The sequence below is a fragment of the Centropristis striata genome, chromosome 13, assembly GCF_030273125.1.
Source record: "Centropristis striata isolate RG_2023a ecotype Rhode Island chromosome 13, C.striata_1.0, whole genome shotgun sequence".
Lineage (NCBI taxonomy): Eukaryota > Metazoa > Chordata > Actinopteri > Perciformes > Serranidae > Centropristis > Centropristis striata.
This window is the reverse complement of record NC_081529.1, coordinates 34,243,927-34,260,961: the sequence shown is the minus strand read 5'-3', so window position 1 is coordinate 34,260,961 and position 17,035 is coordinate 34,243,927. Positions and strand designations below refer to the sequence as shown.

Genomic DNA, 17,035 nt, shown 5'->3' with positions numbered 1-17,035 from the left:
TTCTGCCCTCCCAAACTGCTCAGCCACCACCCCTCAGCCCAGATCCCATCCCACCTCATAAATAATTGTCTCCCTGCCATTTCCCCACTCATCCCCGCTATCATCAACTCCTCCCTCAGCTCTGGTTGCATCCCGCCTTCACTCAAACTGGCTGCTGTCCCCCCCATCCTGAAGAGACCTGGACTAGACCCAGACATAATGGCAAACTTCAGACCCATCTCCAACCTTCCCTTCCTGTCAAAAATACTTGAACGAGTCGTCGCCACCCAACTCAAAGCCCACCTCAACACCCACAATCTGTTTGAACCATTTCAACCTGGTTTCCGGTCAAAACACAGCACAGAAACTGCCCTTCTAAAAGTCACTAACAACCTCTTCCTCTCCTCTGACTCCGGCCATCTTAACATCCTCGTCCTCCTCGACCTCACTGCAGCCTTCGATACCATCAACCACAACATCCTTCTCTCTCGCCTGGAATCCAGCCTCAACATCACTGGTTCCGCCCTCTCCTGGCTAACATCCTATCTCACAAACCACCGCTCCCCTGTCCCAAGGCGTCCCCCAGGGTTCAGTGCTTGGTCCTCTACTCTTCATCCTCTACTTGTTCCCCCTTGGTAATCTCATACGTCACCATGGTCTCAGTTTCCACTGCTACGCTGATGACGTCCAACTCTACATCTCCACCAAAACCATCACTACTGCCACTCACTGCACTCTCACCAACTGCCTTACCGATATCAAAACCTGGATGCAAACACACTTTCTGAAACTTAACTGTGACAAATCAGACGTCATAATCATTGGTCCAAAATCCCTCATGAAAACCACAGACAACTTCAGCCTCTCCATTGCAAACAGCTTAACAGAAACAAACGACAACACAAAAAGTATGATGGCTGTTTGGTGACAATAATGTGATGTGTTACTTCTAGTGAATCATGATAGCTTATGCTCAGTCTTCTTTATTTTTCAAGATACAGTGAAGAAAACAATGGGACCAAGTGCGTATACTTTCATGGGAATTGTTCAAGTTTTTTAACAATACATGTATTAACAGCTAAACAGCAACAATGTGTACAACTGGAGAAGAATATCTATGTATATATATTGATATGCAACTGAAAAATGTAAGTCAAAAAGTGTTGCTATTTTATATTCTTCTATTGAATGATTTGTTTCTGATAGTAACATATGGAAATGTTTGACTCTGTAAACAACAATGTTCTTAAATATACATATATAAAGGCTTGTATTAAATACAATAATGTCTTCTTTTCATTTCTTCTTTTTTTCTTTTATGTTGTCATTCCTTGAACAAACTACATTGACTTTTCAATTTAATTGACAGTGACCGTCACTTCAGAAGATATTCATTTATAGTGCAGCAACTGGCAGACTTTATTAGGCACACTTTTTGGGCCTATAAATAATTAAAACAATTTAAAACCTTAAAACTTGAGTGTATTTTTTAACAGTCAAAATTTGTTTGCACAAACTATTTTTCTAAAAGGTAAAGTAACTAAAAAAAACACATTACATGTTGCATTAGAATTTATTAATGTAATATAACAATCGCCTTAAAACCAGTGTGAATTGTGCAAAATGGGTGATTTTTTTGTTTATTTATAGGTATTTTGGACTAGACCTGGTTTTATGATGGAGACAAGTTTGTCAAGGTAGTCATGATATTAATACATTTTCCATCACAGATTTGTATAAAAAAAATCTGGGATATTTCATAATTTAAAGTGAATAGGCAACTGTTCAGACACGTTAAGACAAAAATAAAAATGTTCATTAAGCTAATGATTGTGGTTTTGTCACTGGTTGACCACACCAGGGAATTTTATGTGCCAGTCTGCTTTGTGTTGTCATCAGATACAACACAGGTGTTTACATCAAGTGTTTTTTTTGTTTTTTTTTACTTCAAATTGTTATAATTAGCTCATGACACATAGTGTGTCTGCATAGTGTAGCTACTTAAAAAAAATTAGTACTTGGTTATCAGTAGAGATAGATAAAAGCATTTAGCATGTTATGCATTCATTGCAACGCCTGATAAATAATTAAATAAAAGTGCAATAATCAATATCTACAAATCACACGCCAACCAAAGGCAACGTATCAAAAACCAAACTTGCATATCAGGGTTCAAACCGATGTCTATGAATTATCTTAAATATGAAAGCTCAAAAGAAGCTACTTGCATTTAAATAATATTTTTTACAGGTGCTCCAAGCTCCTTGTATACACTCAATCATCTGTGTTATCTGTTGCAACAGTGAGATTAGCCTATGGCAGTGGTTTGCAAACTTTTTGTGCCAAAGCAAAGCGAAGTGCAAGCCAAAATCTCAAAGCACACCTGTATTCATATCCCTGCAGAATAGCCTCCATAACACCTGTTATCACTCTTATCAATCTGAGTTTTTCCTTCATATTAATTTTGAGGGTAGCATAGACTTTGCTGCTGTTTTAGGAAATGAGTACACACAAAGTACCAATATAGTAAATTAAAAAAAAAATGTGTATGTTTTTCTATAGTTGCATACTGCATTAATAGTGTATGTTGTTACGAAATCCCATGGCACACCTTTTGGGAACTGCTAGCCTATGGGGTGATCTTTTTCAGCCTCAGTTTTGTAGCATTGCCAAGCAACATCATACATTTTACTACAGGCAAATGAAGCAGGCCAAAAAAGAACAACAGTAACAAAGAGATGTTGTGTGAATCGTTGTAGCCTCTACAAGTCACACGCTGACAAAAGGAAATGGATCAAAAACCAAACTTGCATATCAGGGTTCAAACCGATGTCTATGAATTATCTTAAATATGAAAGCTCAACCATAATGAGAAATATACTGTAGATGAGAAAAACAATATAAATCTTTCTCTGAGCTTTCAGTACAGAGAGGTTTTGGAAGTGTCAACCTAACTCTGCACTAAGACTGGAAACACAGACCAGAATAAGTGGTTTAGGTAACTGGTGAGAATGTACCGCAGCTCCTTTCAAATGGTGGCTCAAACAAATTTTCCTAATATATTACTTATATATTAGAACATTTAAGGCCCATGGCATAACCTGCTGGGGCTGTTCTGTCATACCAGTACCATTTCACATCCTAGTAGCATTGTTAATGCTACTAGGATGTGGTGAGAGTGTGGTTCAACAAAGTTATTTAACATGGGAACAAATGGTACTGCTCAGATGGAACAGGTTATTTCTTATCATTTTGAAAAGCAATGCCTCTGTCTTCTAGCCCAAATGATGCTTTAGCTGTTGGACTCTTTAAGCCTGTGTCATCTGGTTTTCTGTGAAATGTAAATGCTCTCTCCACATTGGATACATATATCTTACATGAACCAAAAAATAAAATAAAAAGTGATACATCCATATAATATATGATATATGGATTAACTATATATATAGTTATATATGTCCATCAGTCATACACCTCCCTTCTGTAAACTATAGTCCATGTGGGGCAATTGCACCAAGTAGAATTATGCAGCTAACCAGAAAATTTGTTTTGACATATTCAGGAGATTTATCTGTGATGATCACTGTGTGAGCAAGGGTCACTGTTTTGCAAAGATAAAAAGGTGCACAAATTACGGTAGAGAAGCAATGGTAAAATAAACAATGAATTACTTTCCTTTTATGCCCCAAAATTATTTGCAGTTTTAGTAGTTAGCAACACAAATATAGCAACACAAAAACTAACTGAACTGTTATTCAGTAATGCAAACATTTACATTTTCAGTGCTTCTCCTTTACAATGCAGGGTTTTAAAATAGAGTAGAACGACATCATAGTTGAAGTGCTGCTCTTAATTTAAATTTGAATACATTTTATTTGACCGTTTATATAAATACATCTCCTCCAGACTGGATTACTGTAATACACTTCTCATTTATTTTAACCTGTAGCACTTTGAGATTTCCTCTAATGTAAAGTGCATTACAAATAAAATGTATTATTATTATTATTATTATTATTATTATTATTATTATTAATAATAATAATAATAATAATAATAATAAATACCACCAAAAAACAGCCACTGATATGATTGTGTGGTATCTCTGTGTGTGCAAGTGTGTAGTGTTTCTTAAAAAAACGATATTTTGTGAGCTGCACGAGCTGCGCATGTGCAGCTGCGCATGCGCAGCTCACCGAGTCCAGCAGAATAAGAGTTGAGAGAGAGAGAAGTTTCAGCAGTTCTGCGGTGGACCTCAGTCTGATTTCAGCCAATATTAATTTAAGGTAAGATAAATTGTCGTCTTCTTTGCTAATCTAATGGTTTTAGCTGTATTCATAGCACTGCTTATGGGCGGAGATAAATTAACAACAATAACGTTATAGTCGAGTTTGGTATTCTATGGGATCCAGATCAATATTTTTGCCTTTGGGGAAGTACGGGCACATACAAAGCGGGAATAAGAAAGAACATGGAATTTGGTCTGAATGCCTTTAAGTGAGAAAATATATCGACTTTTATTGAATATTTCAATCGCTGTAGCGGCTTCATTAAACTAAACCATTAACATTATACATGAATAATGCAATAAAATTACGGTCGCGCTAATTAAATCCGACAATCACGGCATGTTAGGAAAAACACACGTTTGTATTTTTTGGCTTATGAGCCCCAAAAGCATTCTTTTATTATTATTATTATTTTTGCTTGGTGGTTTATGGACCATTAACACATTAAGAACCCTTCCCTCACTCAGATAGCACCTTAATGTAAAATGGGACAGTCACCTATTGCTCCTGATGCTGCCCACCAGTATGAATGTGTGTGTAAATGGTTGAATGAGCGCAGTCTGTCGTGTAAAGCGTCGCAAAGCAACTAGAAAAGTGCTATATAAGTGCAGGTCCATTTACCATTTGTCTGTTATATGACAGGGAGGAGCACAATGACATATCAAGCATAATTTCCACTTGGTTACCTAGAAACATGCTGGTTTCCCTTGATAAACACTTGCTATACCTGTTTGACTTGATTCCATTAAGTAGTCAGTGAAAAGCCTTTCACATAAAAAGTATAGTATGTTATGAAAATATTTTGAACATTTTATGAAATGCAAAATCATACAACAATTTTTGGTGTTACATACATGTTATTTTAGCATAACCTGTAAGTTCTGGGACCAGTGCATTTTTAAAATATGTCTTTGTGTTGCGCCAATTTCTGAAGAACTCTTTTGTATAGTACCTGGTCACACCCATAAATCACACACACAGCTGTGTGTGTGATTTATCTCTATTAAAAAACATAAGTAAAACATAAACCTGTGACTTCAACTCATCAAATGGTGTTATACCATGTTAGGTAATTTCCTGCCAATCCCAGTTATGTGAAACCACTAAATAATTGTTTCATGCAAAGGACATTTATAGCAATACTGAAATAACACGCTTGGTGATTGGCTGCTATTAATACTTACTGATACTGGTACCTGGCTACACCCTAGCTTTATGTGAGAGGCCTCACTTTTGGCAGTAAACTCAAAGAGGAATTCATTAACCACCTGACTCTGTAGTTTCCTTCTGTGCTTTGAGAGTTCTACACTCTGCAACTTAAGCAAACACATGCAAATAGACAAAAGACAAGAATGTTAGGATAAGATCTTCGCCACTTTGACAACACATGCCACTCTACAAAACAAATGCTACAAAGTGGGAAACAATGATTCTAGTGTCATAAACAGTTGACAAGATAAATCTAACTTTGAGTTAGTTATATTGTGCTTTTCTTCAGTTTAGTAGTCAGATAGGCAGACGTGCAGATCATACAATTGATATACGTCACACTACATTCTGCAAGTGGTCCATGGGTTAAAAGTAACTATTTATTGTTTTCTTTTGCAGATGGAAGATAATGATGGTAAACACAAGCTGATAATGTGACGAAAGGAAAAAGAAAATCATGGGTGAGTGGAGAGACAAGTCCTTTTCAGTACAAGGGTTGTAGTTCCATTTTCATAGTTTAGATTTTACATTTTACATTTACATTTAGCAGACGCTTTTATCCAAAGGAACTTACAGAAAAAGAGAAACAATCAAGGTATAGTACGATAAGAGCCATTGAGCCAAGTTGTGCAGTGCAATTCTTTGTTTTTGAAGTGTTAATACATCAAATATTCGTTTGGCTCTACAATCCACACATCAAACCGAAACTTTAATTTTGTGTTAATTAATAAGTACTTTATTTAATATCAATGAGTCAAATGATTGTGTTTGAATTTTTCGCAGTTGTTCTAAAGGTAATGCACTTGAATTTGTAGGTATCCCACTGAAGATTTGGAAACTCTGTGGTTTGATTTGAGTTGTCACAAAGACGAGAAAAGTGCTAAATAAGTGCAGTCCATTTACCATATGCCTGAGGGGTGGAACAGTTCTTCTGTGATTCTGTTAAACATTGGTTTTTTTTGTGTTTCTCTCTTTACAGCTGACGAACTTGAGCAGTCACCCAAAAATTGGACTGAATCTCAGGTTAGCACCTGGCTAAGGTCTATTGAAGTGAAGGAGCGAGACATAGAAAAGTTTTATGAGGTAGAAGTAGATGGAAAAACTCTTCTTACACTGAATAAGGACTTTTTGAAGACCGAGATTGGCCTGAAACCAGGGCCTGCTCATTTTATCATTCAGAAGAGAGATGAGCTCATCAAGTCGAAGCAAAAGTCTCAAGAGAAGAAAAAGCTTACCAGTGACAAGACTGAGGACAAGAAAAACAGTGATCAGAAATCAATTCAAAGTCTTCCTACAACGACTGAAGGTCCTCTTCCATGTGACAAAAAAGCTCAGGCACAATGTGTGTTGACTTCAAAGGAAGATTGTAGACCACGGCCATTTGAACAGGAAGGGGTTGACTTCATATATGTAAAGCACACAGTCCTGCAACCTGAATCAGGTGCTTTTAATCTGACATCTCCATGCCATGAATATAAGTCTCTATCTACAGCTGCTACACTGGATCGCACCAGACTCCAAGCTAAGTTTGCCCATGAGGTTCTTAAATTTGCAACTGGTTGTATGAACATCAGAACAAATGGCACAATACACTTTGGTGTGATGGACAGCAAGGAAGATACAGGATATGTGCATGGTGAGATAGTTGGTATCCCTGTAAAAGAGAAAGACATTTATGTCGATGCTTTGGACTACATTGAAAGGAGTTTCCGTGCCAACAGTGAGCATGTACGTCTGTGTGTGCGGCCACCAAGGTTCATTGAGGTTATGGATCGAGAAAGCACAGAAAAGAGGTATGTGGTAGAGGTTGACATTGTGCCTTCAATAACCATTGTTAAGAGCAAAGTGTATGCTGTTCGTCTGCCAAACTTCAAAGAGTCATCTAACAAAGTAGAATTTGAGAAAGAAGTAATTCTGCGGCGGGTGGGCACAAAAACGGAACCAGTGATCGACAAAGACCTAAGTGATTTTTACCAGCGAGTCAAAGATTGGGACGCTCAAAGAGAAGAAGCAGAGAAAAATCAGTTCCTCATTGCTCCAGACTTCTGCCAAGACCTTGGAAGGAAACTCAAAATGCTAATGGCTAGTGGGAAGAAATTCATTGAAAAGGACAAATGGTTCATACTTGTCACAAACAAATTTGAACCTGACCACCTTTGCAACATTGATTGGCTGCTCAACTTGAACACATTCTGTGTGTTTGACTTTGACCCAGACTCAAAGATATCGGGTCTTTGCAGTAAATACCTTGAGCATCATGCTGCAAACATGCATTCGCTGCAAAGCTATAAGCTATCCGGGGACATGACCATCAAAGAATTCACAAGCCACTTGCATCTGTTTGATCTAACTAGTTGGATCTTTTGTAATGGCCGTACTGACTTCAAGGGAAATGAGCCTCCATGTGATGAGATGACTTGGATCAAGACAAAAATGACTTTACTGCGGGAATCTGTGTCTATGATCTGTAAACAAATCTTGCCAAAAGGGTCTTTCCAGGTCATTTTTCTTCTTACATCACCAGTTGAGAAACCACTCTTGCACACATTCTATGAGTTTTTCACAAACATGGAAGGCCACGAAGACATCATCTGCATCTGTGAATCTCAAAACAACTTCCAGAAGTGGCAGAGCTTTGCAGAGGGGTTATGTGGAACAGAAACTGTGAATAATTCCAGTGTTGTTGGCATGAAAATGAGTCATATAAATTCAACTCTGCAGCAAATACAACCTGTAAACACATGTGCCAGCAAACACTTGCCAGTCTTTGTGAAAGGGACATGTCTTCTTGAAACAAAGGAAGAGGAACGGCTTTATTCTTTGGAGATTCTGACAGTTGACCATTGTGATGAAACAAGCAAAGACTTCATTGATGAGGAGAAAGAAAACATTGAAAACCAGTTCTACCGTGGTGGGAGAGTAAGCTGGTTGAATTTTTGGCTTGCTGAACACAAGTATGTTGGCGACGTCATTGAAAGAGATGCTTATCAAGATGTTTCCAAGCTTCTCTCTGACACTTTGAAATGGAACTCAAATCAAACTCTGGTGAACAGTATAAACATCTACCATCATCCAGGAAGTGGTGGAAGCACTGTGGCAAGACAAGTGCTGTGGAACAACAGGAAAGATCTAAGGTGTGCAGTTGTGAAGACTTCATACTCAGTTGATAATGTTGCACAACATGCAGTGGAACTAAGAGAATATGAAGAAAAAGACCCACAGACATGCCTCCCTGTGCTACTCCTCATTGAAGACTCTGACAGAGAATACCTCGATGATCTCAAGAACGAACTAGAGGTTGCCATTAACACCAAAAAAATTCAGTATGGAACTCTGTGTTTCATTTTGTTGAGCTGCAGACGATCCCATGATCCAGAGAGAAGATGCAAGGAGTCTCCATTACAGAATGTGTCTGTCACTCACAAACTGTCCGATCAAGAGAGGAGAAAAATTGCTGGAAAACGAGAGGCACTTAAAGAACAATATGAGGCTGAATTCATCCTGAAATTTGTTCTGATGAGTGAAGGATTCAATGAGAAATATGTTCAACAGTTTGTGGAACATTTGCTCCAAGGCATTGACCGTCAATCTCCTGTCACTCGCCTCATTCAATATGTAGCACTGCTGAACACGTATGTTCAAAACTCCTTCATCTCTCAGTCACATTGTGAAGCATTCCTTGGTTTAACCATTTACATGGAAAGGTTTCGTCAGCATGACTTTGAGAAATCACTCAGTGATCAGGCTAAACTAGTCTTCTTGCACCTCAGAGATGACAAGACGCACATTAAATCAATCAGAATCATCCATCCACTCGTTGCAGAGGAAATTCTCCAACAACTTTTGGGAAACCAAGAGACCCAAAGCAGTTTGGCACTGAAATTGCTCTGTGAAAATGTGCTTTTTGAGCACAGATTTGGAAGAGAAGAATACCTCTCATTTCTGAGAGCTCTTTTCATAAGGCGATCCAGAATAAGCGAAGGTGACAAATATGATAGTTTTTTCTCCCCTCTGATTGAGCATGTGTGCAAAAAGGAGAAAAGTCCGGACAAAGCAATGAAGTTACTCGAGGAAGCATTTCACCATTTCCATGAAGATCCATTCTTTGCGCAACAACTTGCTCGTCTTCATTACACTTATGAGAAGTTTAAAGATGCAGAGGACTGGGCAGAGACAGCTGCTAAACAGCAGCCCAACAACTCATACATACTGGACACAAAAGGCCAGGTGTACAGAAAATGGTTCCAAGCTAAATGCAAAGCTTTGGAAAATGTATCAAAGACAGCCCAAAATACAGCAGATGCTGTGGAGACTGCACTAAAAGCTGCTGAGTGTTTTCAAGCATGTCAGAAAGCAGCTGACGCAGATATGGAACACCATAACAGTTCAGGGTTTTTTTCTGAAGTCGAGGTTGGATGCAGCCTGCTCAAACTGATCTCATCATTGGAAGTGTTTGCAAACGGAACCAATGGCCATTCAGAGCGTACGAAGTACCTGTTAACAGATTACATTCCTGAGGATGTAAAAGATGCATGGGAACCATTTCATGGCAGAGTGAAAAAACTTAATCAGACAATGCAAGATGCTTTGGAATGGATTTCAGAAGACCTTAGTTACTTCCAGACAGACATTGGTTTAGATGGAGAAGAGACACCTGAAAGTCCTGAGGAGAGCCATCCGCTGCAATGGCTGGTAAAAAAATCTGCAGAGTATTGGAAGTACTTCAGTGAAACATATCCCACTGCACTTCAAGGGCAGTCAATCCCAGACAATCTGACTCCTTTCCAAAAACGCATGATCATCTATAATCTTGGCGGGGGTAACATAACATCCATCCTCTTCAAGCTATCCGACCAGAGTGGTGCAGTACGCCTTCTAGAGACCATCCTTTCTCTCTACCCCAGCAATCCTAAAAAGGCCAAATTTGGTCCAAAAGATATTGTCAATTACATAATGGCCCACCTGACTCTGAACTGCCTGTCACCACAAAATCAGAAGGTAGCTCCTCTGAAAGATCTACAGGCACTTTGTCACCAATTCCCTACTGACAAAACGAAATGTCTACCAAGTGCCTTGTTCCTGCTCACCCTGCTGTTCTGGCCAGATGATCATGACACAAACCTTGAGAAAGAAACCAAATATGAAAACGTGCAATCAGCTGTTGAACACCTTGAAAAAGACTACTGGACGAAGATGAAGGACATTCCCCAGCGGAGGAGAAGGCTTTACACCCATTTTTTCCTGGGCAGTGGGAATGGATTGGATAAATTTGTCCACAAGAAAAAGTTTGAAAAAGTCACAAAAGTGTTCTCAGTCTCTGAGAAGCGCATGAAGTGGTTAAGGGGTGATGCATGGAAAAAGCCTGAGATTGCTACAATGCTGAAACAAGTGTCTGGATGGACTGAAGATGGAGTGGTGTACCTTGACGGCCCTCGCAAAAAGAAGTTCAATATCCTGCCTCTTCATGTACCTTCAGTGCCTCACAGTAATGAACACATCACGTTCTACCTTGGGTTCACATTCAGAGGCCCCGTTGCCTGCAACATCGTTGTGAAAAAATAGTTTTCTCCACACAATGATCCCGTCACATACGGCTGTATGTGGACTTTCTGAAGCATGGGCCTAGTGTCCACCCCAATACCAGGAAACAAGAACAGATTAGAAAAAGAGAAAACATCAATTCAAAACACACAAAGCTTCTTAAGGAAAACAAAAAATGTTGAAGCACTTGGTATTTTATTACATTGTTCTGTAAGATGTAAGATAGTTTGGTAAATATATTTTGCACTTTCTTTTTCTATACTGATATGCATATGTAAATCGACAAGTGTCTCAAACATTGAGAACCAGTTTTTGTGTATATATGGACATGGACTATGACAGAATTCACTCTTGTGCCCAGAGTAATCACAATGTAGCTGAATTTGCTACTCTATAGCTCAGTGTTTCTCTGATGGGAACATTGAGTTCATGTATAGACCTGTATCTAGTATCTAGTGTTTTTCAGATTGTTTGTAGATCCAGTTCGGATGGACTGGAGTTCTCCAGTGCATCAAATGCACTTGGAATGCATCTCAAATGATTATTTGTGCCTGTATTATGCTGACCGGATCACATTTGATGTAATCCTTTGAAACAGCTTAACAGAAACAAACCCCAGGGCTCAGTGCTGGGACCCCTGCTATTCGCTATCTACACCACCTCTCTGGGTGAGGTTATCCGCTCACACGGCTTTTCCTATAACTGCTATGCAGATGACCCTCAGCTCTATCTGTCATTTCCTCCTGATGACCCATCGGTCTCTGCACGGGTCTCTGACTGCCTCTCTGACATAGCCACTTGGATGAAGGCACATCACCTCCAGCTGAACCTTTCAAAAACTGAACTGCTGGTCCTCCCTGCTAAACCCACAATACACCACAACATCAACATCAAAATTGACTCCCTGTGTTTTGCCCCCACCAGGCTGGTGAGAAACTTAGGTGTGATGATTGATGACAAACTCACCTTTTCCAGTCATGTCGCCTCAGTTACCCGGTCATGCCGCTTTGCACTTTACAACATCAGAAAAATCAGACCTTACCTAACTCAACATGCCACTCAACTCTTGACACAAGCTGCCGTCATCTCAAAACTTGATTACTGCAACACCACCTGACAGGCCTGCCAGCCTGCACAGTAAAACCGCTTCAGATGATCCAGAATGCGGCGGCGCGCCTGTTCTACAACCAGCCAAAAAGGTCACATGTCACACCGCTGCTCATTGAGCTCCACTGGCTATCTGTTGCAGCCCGCATCAGATTCAAATCTCTAATGCTGCCTATAAAGTTGTCTCTGGTACTGCTCCTACCTACCTGAACGCCCTGATTCAGACATATGCTACGTCAAGATCATTGCGCTCTTCCAATGAACGGCGCCTGGCTCTGCCCCCCGTTGGTCCAAGGCAATCCAGACTCTTTGCACTTCTTGTTCCCCGCTGGTGGAACACACTACCAGTTCCTACCAGAGCAGGGGCGTCCCTCTCTACCTTTAAAAACTCCTGAAGACCTTCAGAGAGCATCTTCTCTTCTAGCACCACACGATAATTCTACTCCTTAAAGAATTGTCACTAGCACTTATTGATGCACTAATAGCTCTTATTGCACTATACCTTGATTGTTTGCTTTTACTCTAAGTCGCTTTGGATAAAAGCGTCTGCTAAATGACTAAATGTAAATGTGACAACACAAAAAGTATGATCACTGTTTGGTGACCAGAATGTGATGTGTTACTTCTAGTGGATCATGATAGCTTATGCTCAGTCTTCTTTATTTTTCAAGATACAGTGAAGAAAACAATGGAACCAAGTGCATATACTTTCATGGGAATTGTTTTTTTTATATATACATACAATAAATGTATTAACAGCTAAACAGCAACAATGTGTACAATTGGAGAAGAATATCTATGTATGTATATTGATATGCAACTGAAAAATGTATGTCAAAAAGTGTTGCTATTTTATATTCTTCTATTGAATGATTTGTTTTTGATAGTAACATATGGAAATGTTTGACTCTGTAAACAACAATGTTCTTAAATATACATATATAAAGGCTTGTCTTAAATACAATAATGTCTTCTTTTCTTTTCTTCTTTTTTTCTTTTATGTTGTCATTCCTTGAACAAACTACATTGACTTTTCAATTTAATTGACAGTGACCGTCAATTCAGAAGATATTCATTTATAGTGCAGCAACTGGCAGACTTTATTAGGCACACTTTTTGGGCCTATAAATAATTAAAACAATTTAAAACCTTAAAACTTGAGTATATTTTTTAACAGTCAAAATGTGTTTGCACAAAATATTTTTCTAAAAAGTAAAAAAAAGTCTGGAAAAAAAACCATTACATGTAGCATTAGAATTTATTAATGTAATATAACAATCACCTTAAAACCAGTGTGAATTGTGCAAAATGGGTGATTTTTTTGTTTATTTATAGGTATTTTGGACTAGACCTGGTTTTATGATGGAGACAAGTTTGTCAGTGTAATCATGATATTAATACATTTTCATCACAGATTTGTATTAAAAAAATTCTGGGATATTTAATAATTTAAAGTGAATAGGCAACTGTTTAGACATGTTAAGACAATAATAAAAATGTTCATTAAGCTAATGATTGTGGTTTTGTCACTGGTTGTTCACACCAGGGAATTTTATGTGCCAGTCTGTTTGTGTTGTCATCAGATACAACACAGGTGTTCACATCAAGTGTTTTTTTTGTTTTACTTCAAATTGTTATAATTAGCTCATGACACATAGTATGTCAGCATACTGTAGCTACTTTAAAAAAAATTAGGACTTGATAATCAGTAGAGATAGATAAAAGTATTTAGCATGTTATGCGTTCATTGCAACGCCTGATAAATAATTGAATAAAAGTGCAATAATCAATATCTACAAATCACACGCTGACCAAAGGCAATGTATCAAAAACCAAACTTGCATATCAGGGTTCAAACCGATGTCTATGAATTATCTTAAATATGAAAGCTCAACCATCATGAGAAACATACTGTAGATGAGAAAAACAATATAAATCTTTCTCTGTGCTTTCAGTACAGAGGTTTTGGAAGTGTCAACCTAATTCTGCTGTAATACTGGAAACACAGACCAGAATAAGTGGTTTAGGTACCTGGTGAGAATGCACCATAAATAAATAATTTTTGCATAAATAATTTTTCCTTGTATATTAGAACATTCAACACCCATGGCATGACGTGCTGGGGCTGTTCTGTTATACTGGTAACATTTCACATTCTTTTTAGCATTGTTAATACTTGAGCGTGGTTCACCAAAGTTAAAAAACATGGTAATAAATGGTACTGCTCAGATCAAACGGGTTATTTCTTGTCATTTGAAAAAGCAATGCCTCTGTCTTCCTGCCCAAATGATAACTTTAGCTTTTGGACTCTTCTTCTGTGCAATTTAAATGCTCTGTCTATTAAAGATTTGGATACATTTAAAACTCTGACATTATTATACACATAATTGAAACATAATTGAGCACTTTCAATAGCAATGTTGGGGTAACCACTTTGATAGTATAGCTGCCATTACAGTGGAGCTATACTTTGAACTACAGAAAATCCAGGACTAGGAAGAGATAAAGTAAGTTTGACTAAAACTACTAAAGTAGTTTAAACTTAATATTTACAAATATACAATGTGCATGTGTGATGTGAAATTATAACAAAAATATATAAAAAGCCAAAAACATGCCACGCAACTAAGTTACTTTCCTTTTATGGCCCAAAAATGTTTGTCATTTCTGTAGTTAACTACACAAAAATAGCAACCAAAAAAGTAATTGAAGTGTTGCAGTAATGCAAACATTAATGTAGTTAAAGTACATTCCACTACTCCCCAACACTGTTTCCAACCCCTCATTAACTTTTGGAAGTGAAGTTTTTGTACTATCAGACTCTGTGGTTTGCTCACCCTGTTATATAACTGCTCACTTGTGTTGTTTTCTTCGACAGTAACCCATATGGCCATAAACCTTATCAATGCACTCTTCTTACCTATATGTTATGACATCATAGTTGTGTTGCTGCTTTTAGAGTACATTTGAATACATTTTAATTGACCGAATAAATAAATAAAAACAAGCAAGCTTGTGCCGTTTTTGCATAATGCCTGCAGATGTTAAAGGTTACTGACATAAAATACATTAGCCTGTATGTTTGCACAACCCAAAACACATAAGCGAGCTCTTTTTGCACTCTGCCTGCAGATGTTAAAGGTTACTGACACAAAACACAATAGCCTGTATTAATATGACAGTGAGTGTGGTATCTATGGCTTCTTCTCATTTCCCTTAATTTTCGCCTCCTCTATCCTCTATCCTCGCTTGAACCGGAAGTTCTTTCGCGGGCGCCATCTTTAAGACCGTCCCAAAGCTCTTATTTGTGATCGGAGGATAGAGGATAGAGGATAGAGGAGGCATATCGGAGGAGGCACAAGCGAGGATACACGAGAGAATCCTATGCGGAAGTCTTTTAGCGGTGGCCCCGCCCCCTGACTCGTTGAATAGACGCAGCAGCTGATCGGACTGATGTTATACATCAACATCGCTGTAGTTTGATACCGGAGTGAAGACAGATCACAGATTAAACTAAAGTGTGTCACCACAAGTTTTATATTTTATTTATATGATTCACCATGTAATTAAAATCTGTTTTATTGTGACTCTGAACAACAAAAACACCACAAACATATTTCTACATTTATAATAAATTAAGAGAAAGATCGCTCTAGAAGTTTTTTTCCTTTTTCCTTTTTTTCCTTTTCGTGATCTGTTTTTTAGAGAGTATGAGAGTCTGTCTGTCAGCAAGAAACACTTTTACATTGTTTGTCATTTTCATGAGTCCCACGCGAGGCTGATCATTACTGAGTGACATAATTTACATTTTACCTTAATCATCTAACGTAATAAAATATTGGCCGGTGTTCAGCGGACACAATCATGTTCTGGGATATTAAATAATTAATTTATCACCAGGATCGTCTACTACGACGGCGTATTAGGGCAATATACGAAATAAATAAATAAATAAATAAATAGGAACCCAGGAGAGAGGGACCCAGCCACCATGGCATGATTAAAAACAGATAACATGAGGTGATGTTATGACATCACCACATTTCATTCCTTTCTACCTTTCTACCTTTCTAGGATGTCTCTTCTTCTCCATCACTCGCTCTGTTTAAGGTGTTTTATCAGAGTGATCCGACTGACGCTCCCTCCTCCTCGCGTTCACACGGAGCGCTGTCTCTCTTTCAGACCTCCTCTGCTCCTTGTTGACAGTTACAGTGTAACGTCCGTCTAAACTTTTTTCACAGCAGCAGGTTTATTGTTCCCAGCCTTCATTCCTCACGGTCATCCTCATGTGATGCGTCTTTACGCGTGCCATGGAGCCAGTTTATGGAATCTTTATTCATCTTTTTGAAGTGTGTGTGTGTGTGTGTGTGTGTATGTGTGTGGCACCGGACGGACCCAGTGAGGCATGGACCAGTATTACCCCCCCTCCCCCGGGTCCGTATTTTTTTTTTTCATACTTGGCCCTAATAGTTGTCCTAATACAGCAGCAAATAATAATTAATAAATTATATAAAGGCATTCCCTTGCCCCTGAGCTGGACACAGTTCACAGTATAAATACACAATGGAGGTTGTTATTCATGTGCAGGTGTTTGTTAAACAGAGAAAACACTTATTATTATTATTATTATTATTATTAGTGCATGTCTCCAGCTGTTAAAGCGACTGACAGCTGATCCAGCTGTGATCCGCTCGATCCGCTGCAGCCGTCATTAGAAACGGACGTCGCTTCACGTGACGCTCCGGAGGGAAGGACGTCCCATTTGTCTTAAATCGTTTCCCCTCTCCTCGCTTCCCTCACTTGCGTCTCTCCATGCATCCCCGGTGGGCGGGACTAAGACGCAAGTGAACGGCGCAAGTGAGGGATGCAGGGATGAGAAATAGACGACATTTTTATTTTTTTTATTTATT

At 38.6% G+C, this 17,035-nt stretch overlaps 1 protein-coding gene across 1 annotated transcript; it reads left to right on the top strand.

Moving 5' to 3' along the window:
• The first annotated feature begins 198 nt into the window (after positions 1-198).
• On the top strand, positions 199-11,677 carry LOC131983431 (sterile alpha motif domain-containing protein 9-like). The gene is made up of 2 exons (XM_059348140.1): positions 199-496; positions 6,457-11,677. Exons 1-2 carry the CDS (start codon positions 199-201, stop codon positions 11,037-11,039), a joined length of 4,881 nt encoding a protein of 1,626 aa, XP_059204123.1. The 3' UTR covers positions 11,040-11,677.
• Positions 11,678-17,035: the final 5,358 nt, after the last annotated feature.

Excerpts from the sequence above, each read along its gene's own strand:
- LOC131983431 (XM_059348140.1), top strand. The coding sequence starts at position 199 with ATGGCAAACTTCAGACCCATCTCCAACCTTCCCTTCCTGTCAAAAATA. Across the intron at positions 497-6,456 it reads ATCCAGCCTCAACATCACTG|CTGACGAACTTGAGCAGTCA; the intron begins GTTCCGCCCTCT and ends CTCTCTTTACAG.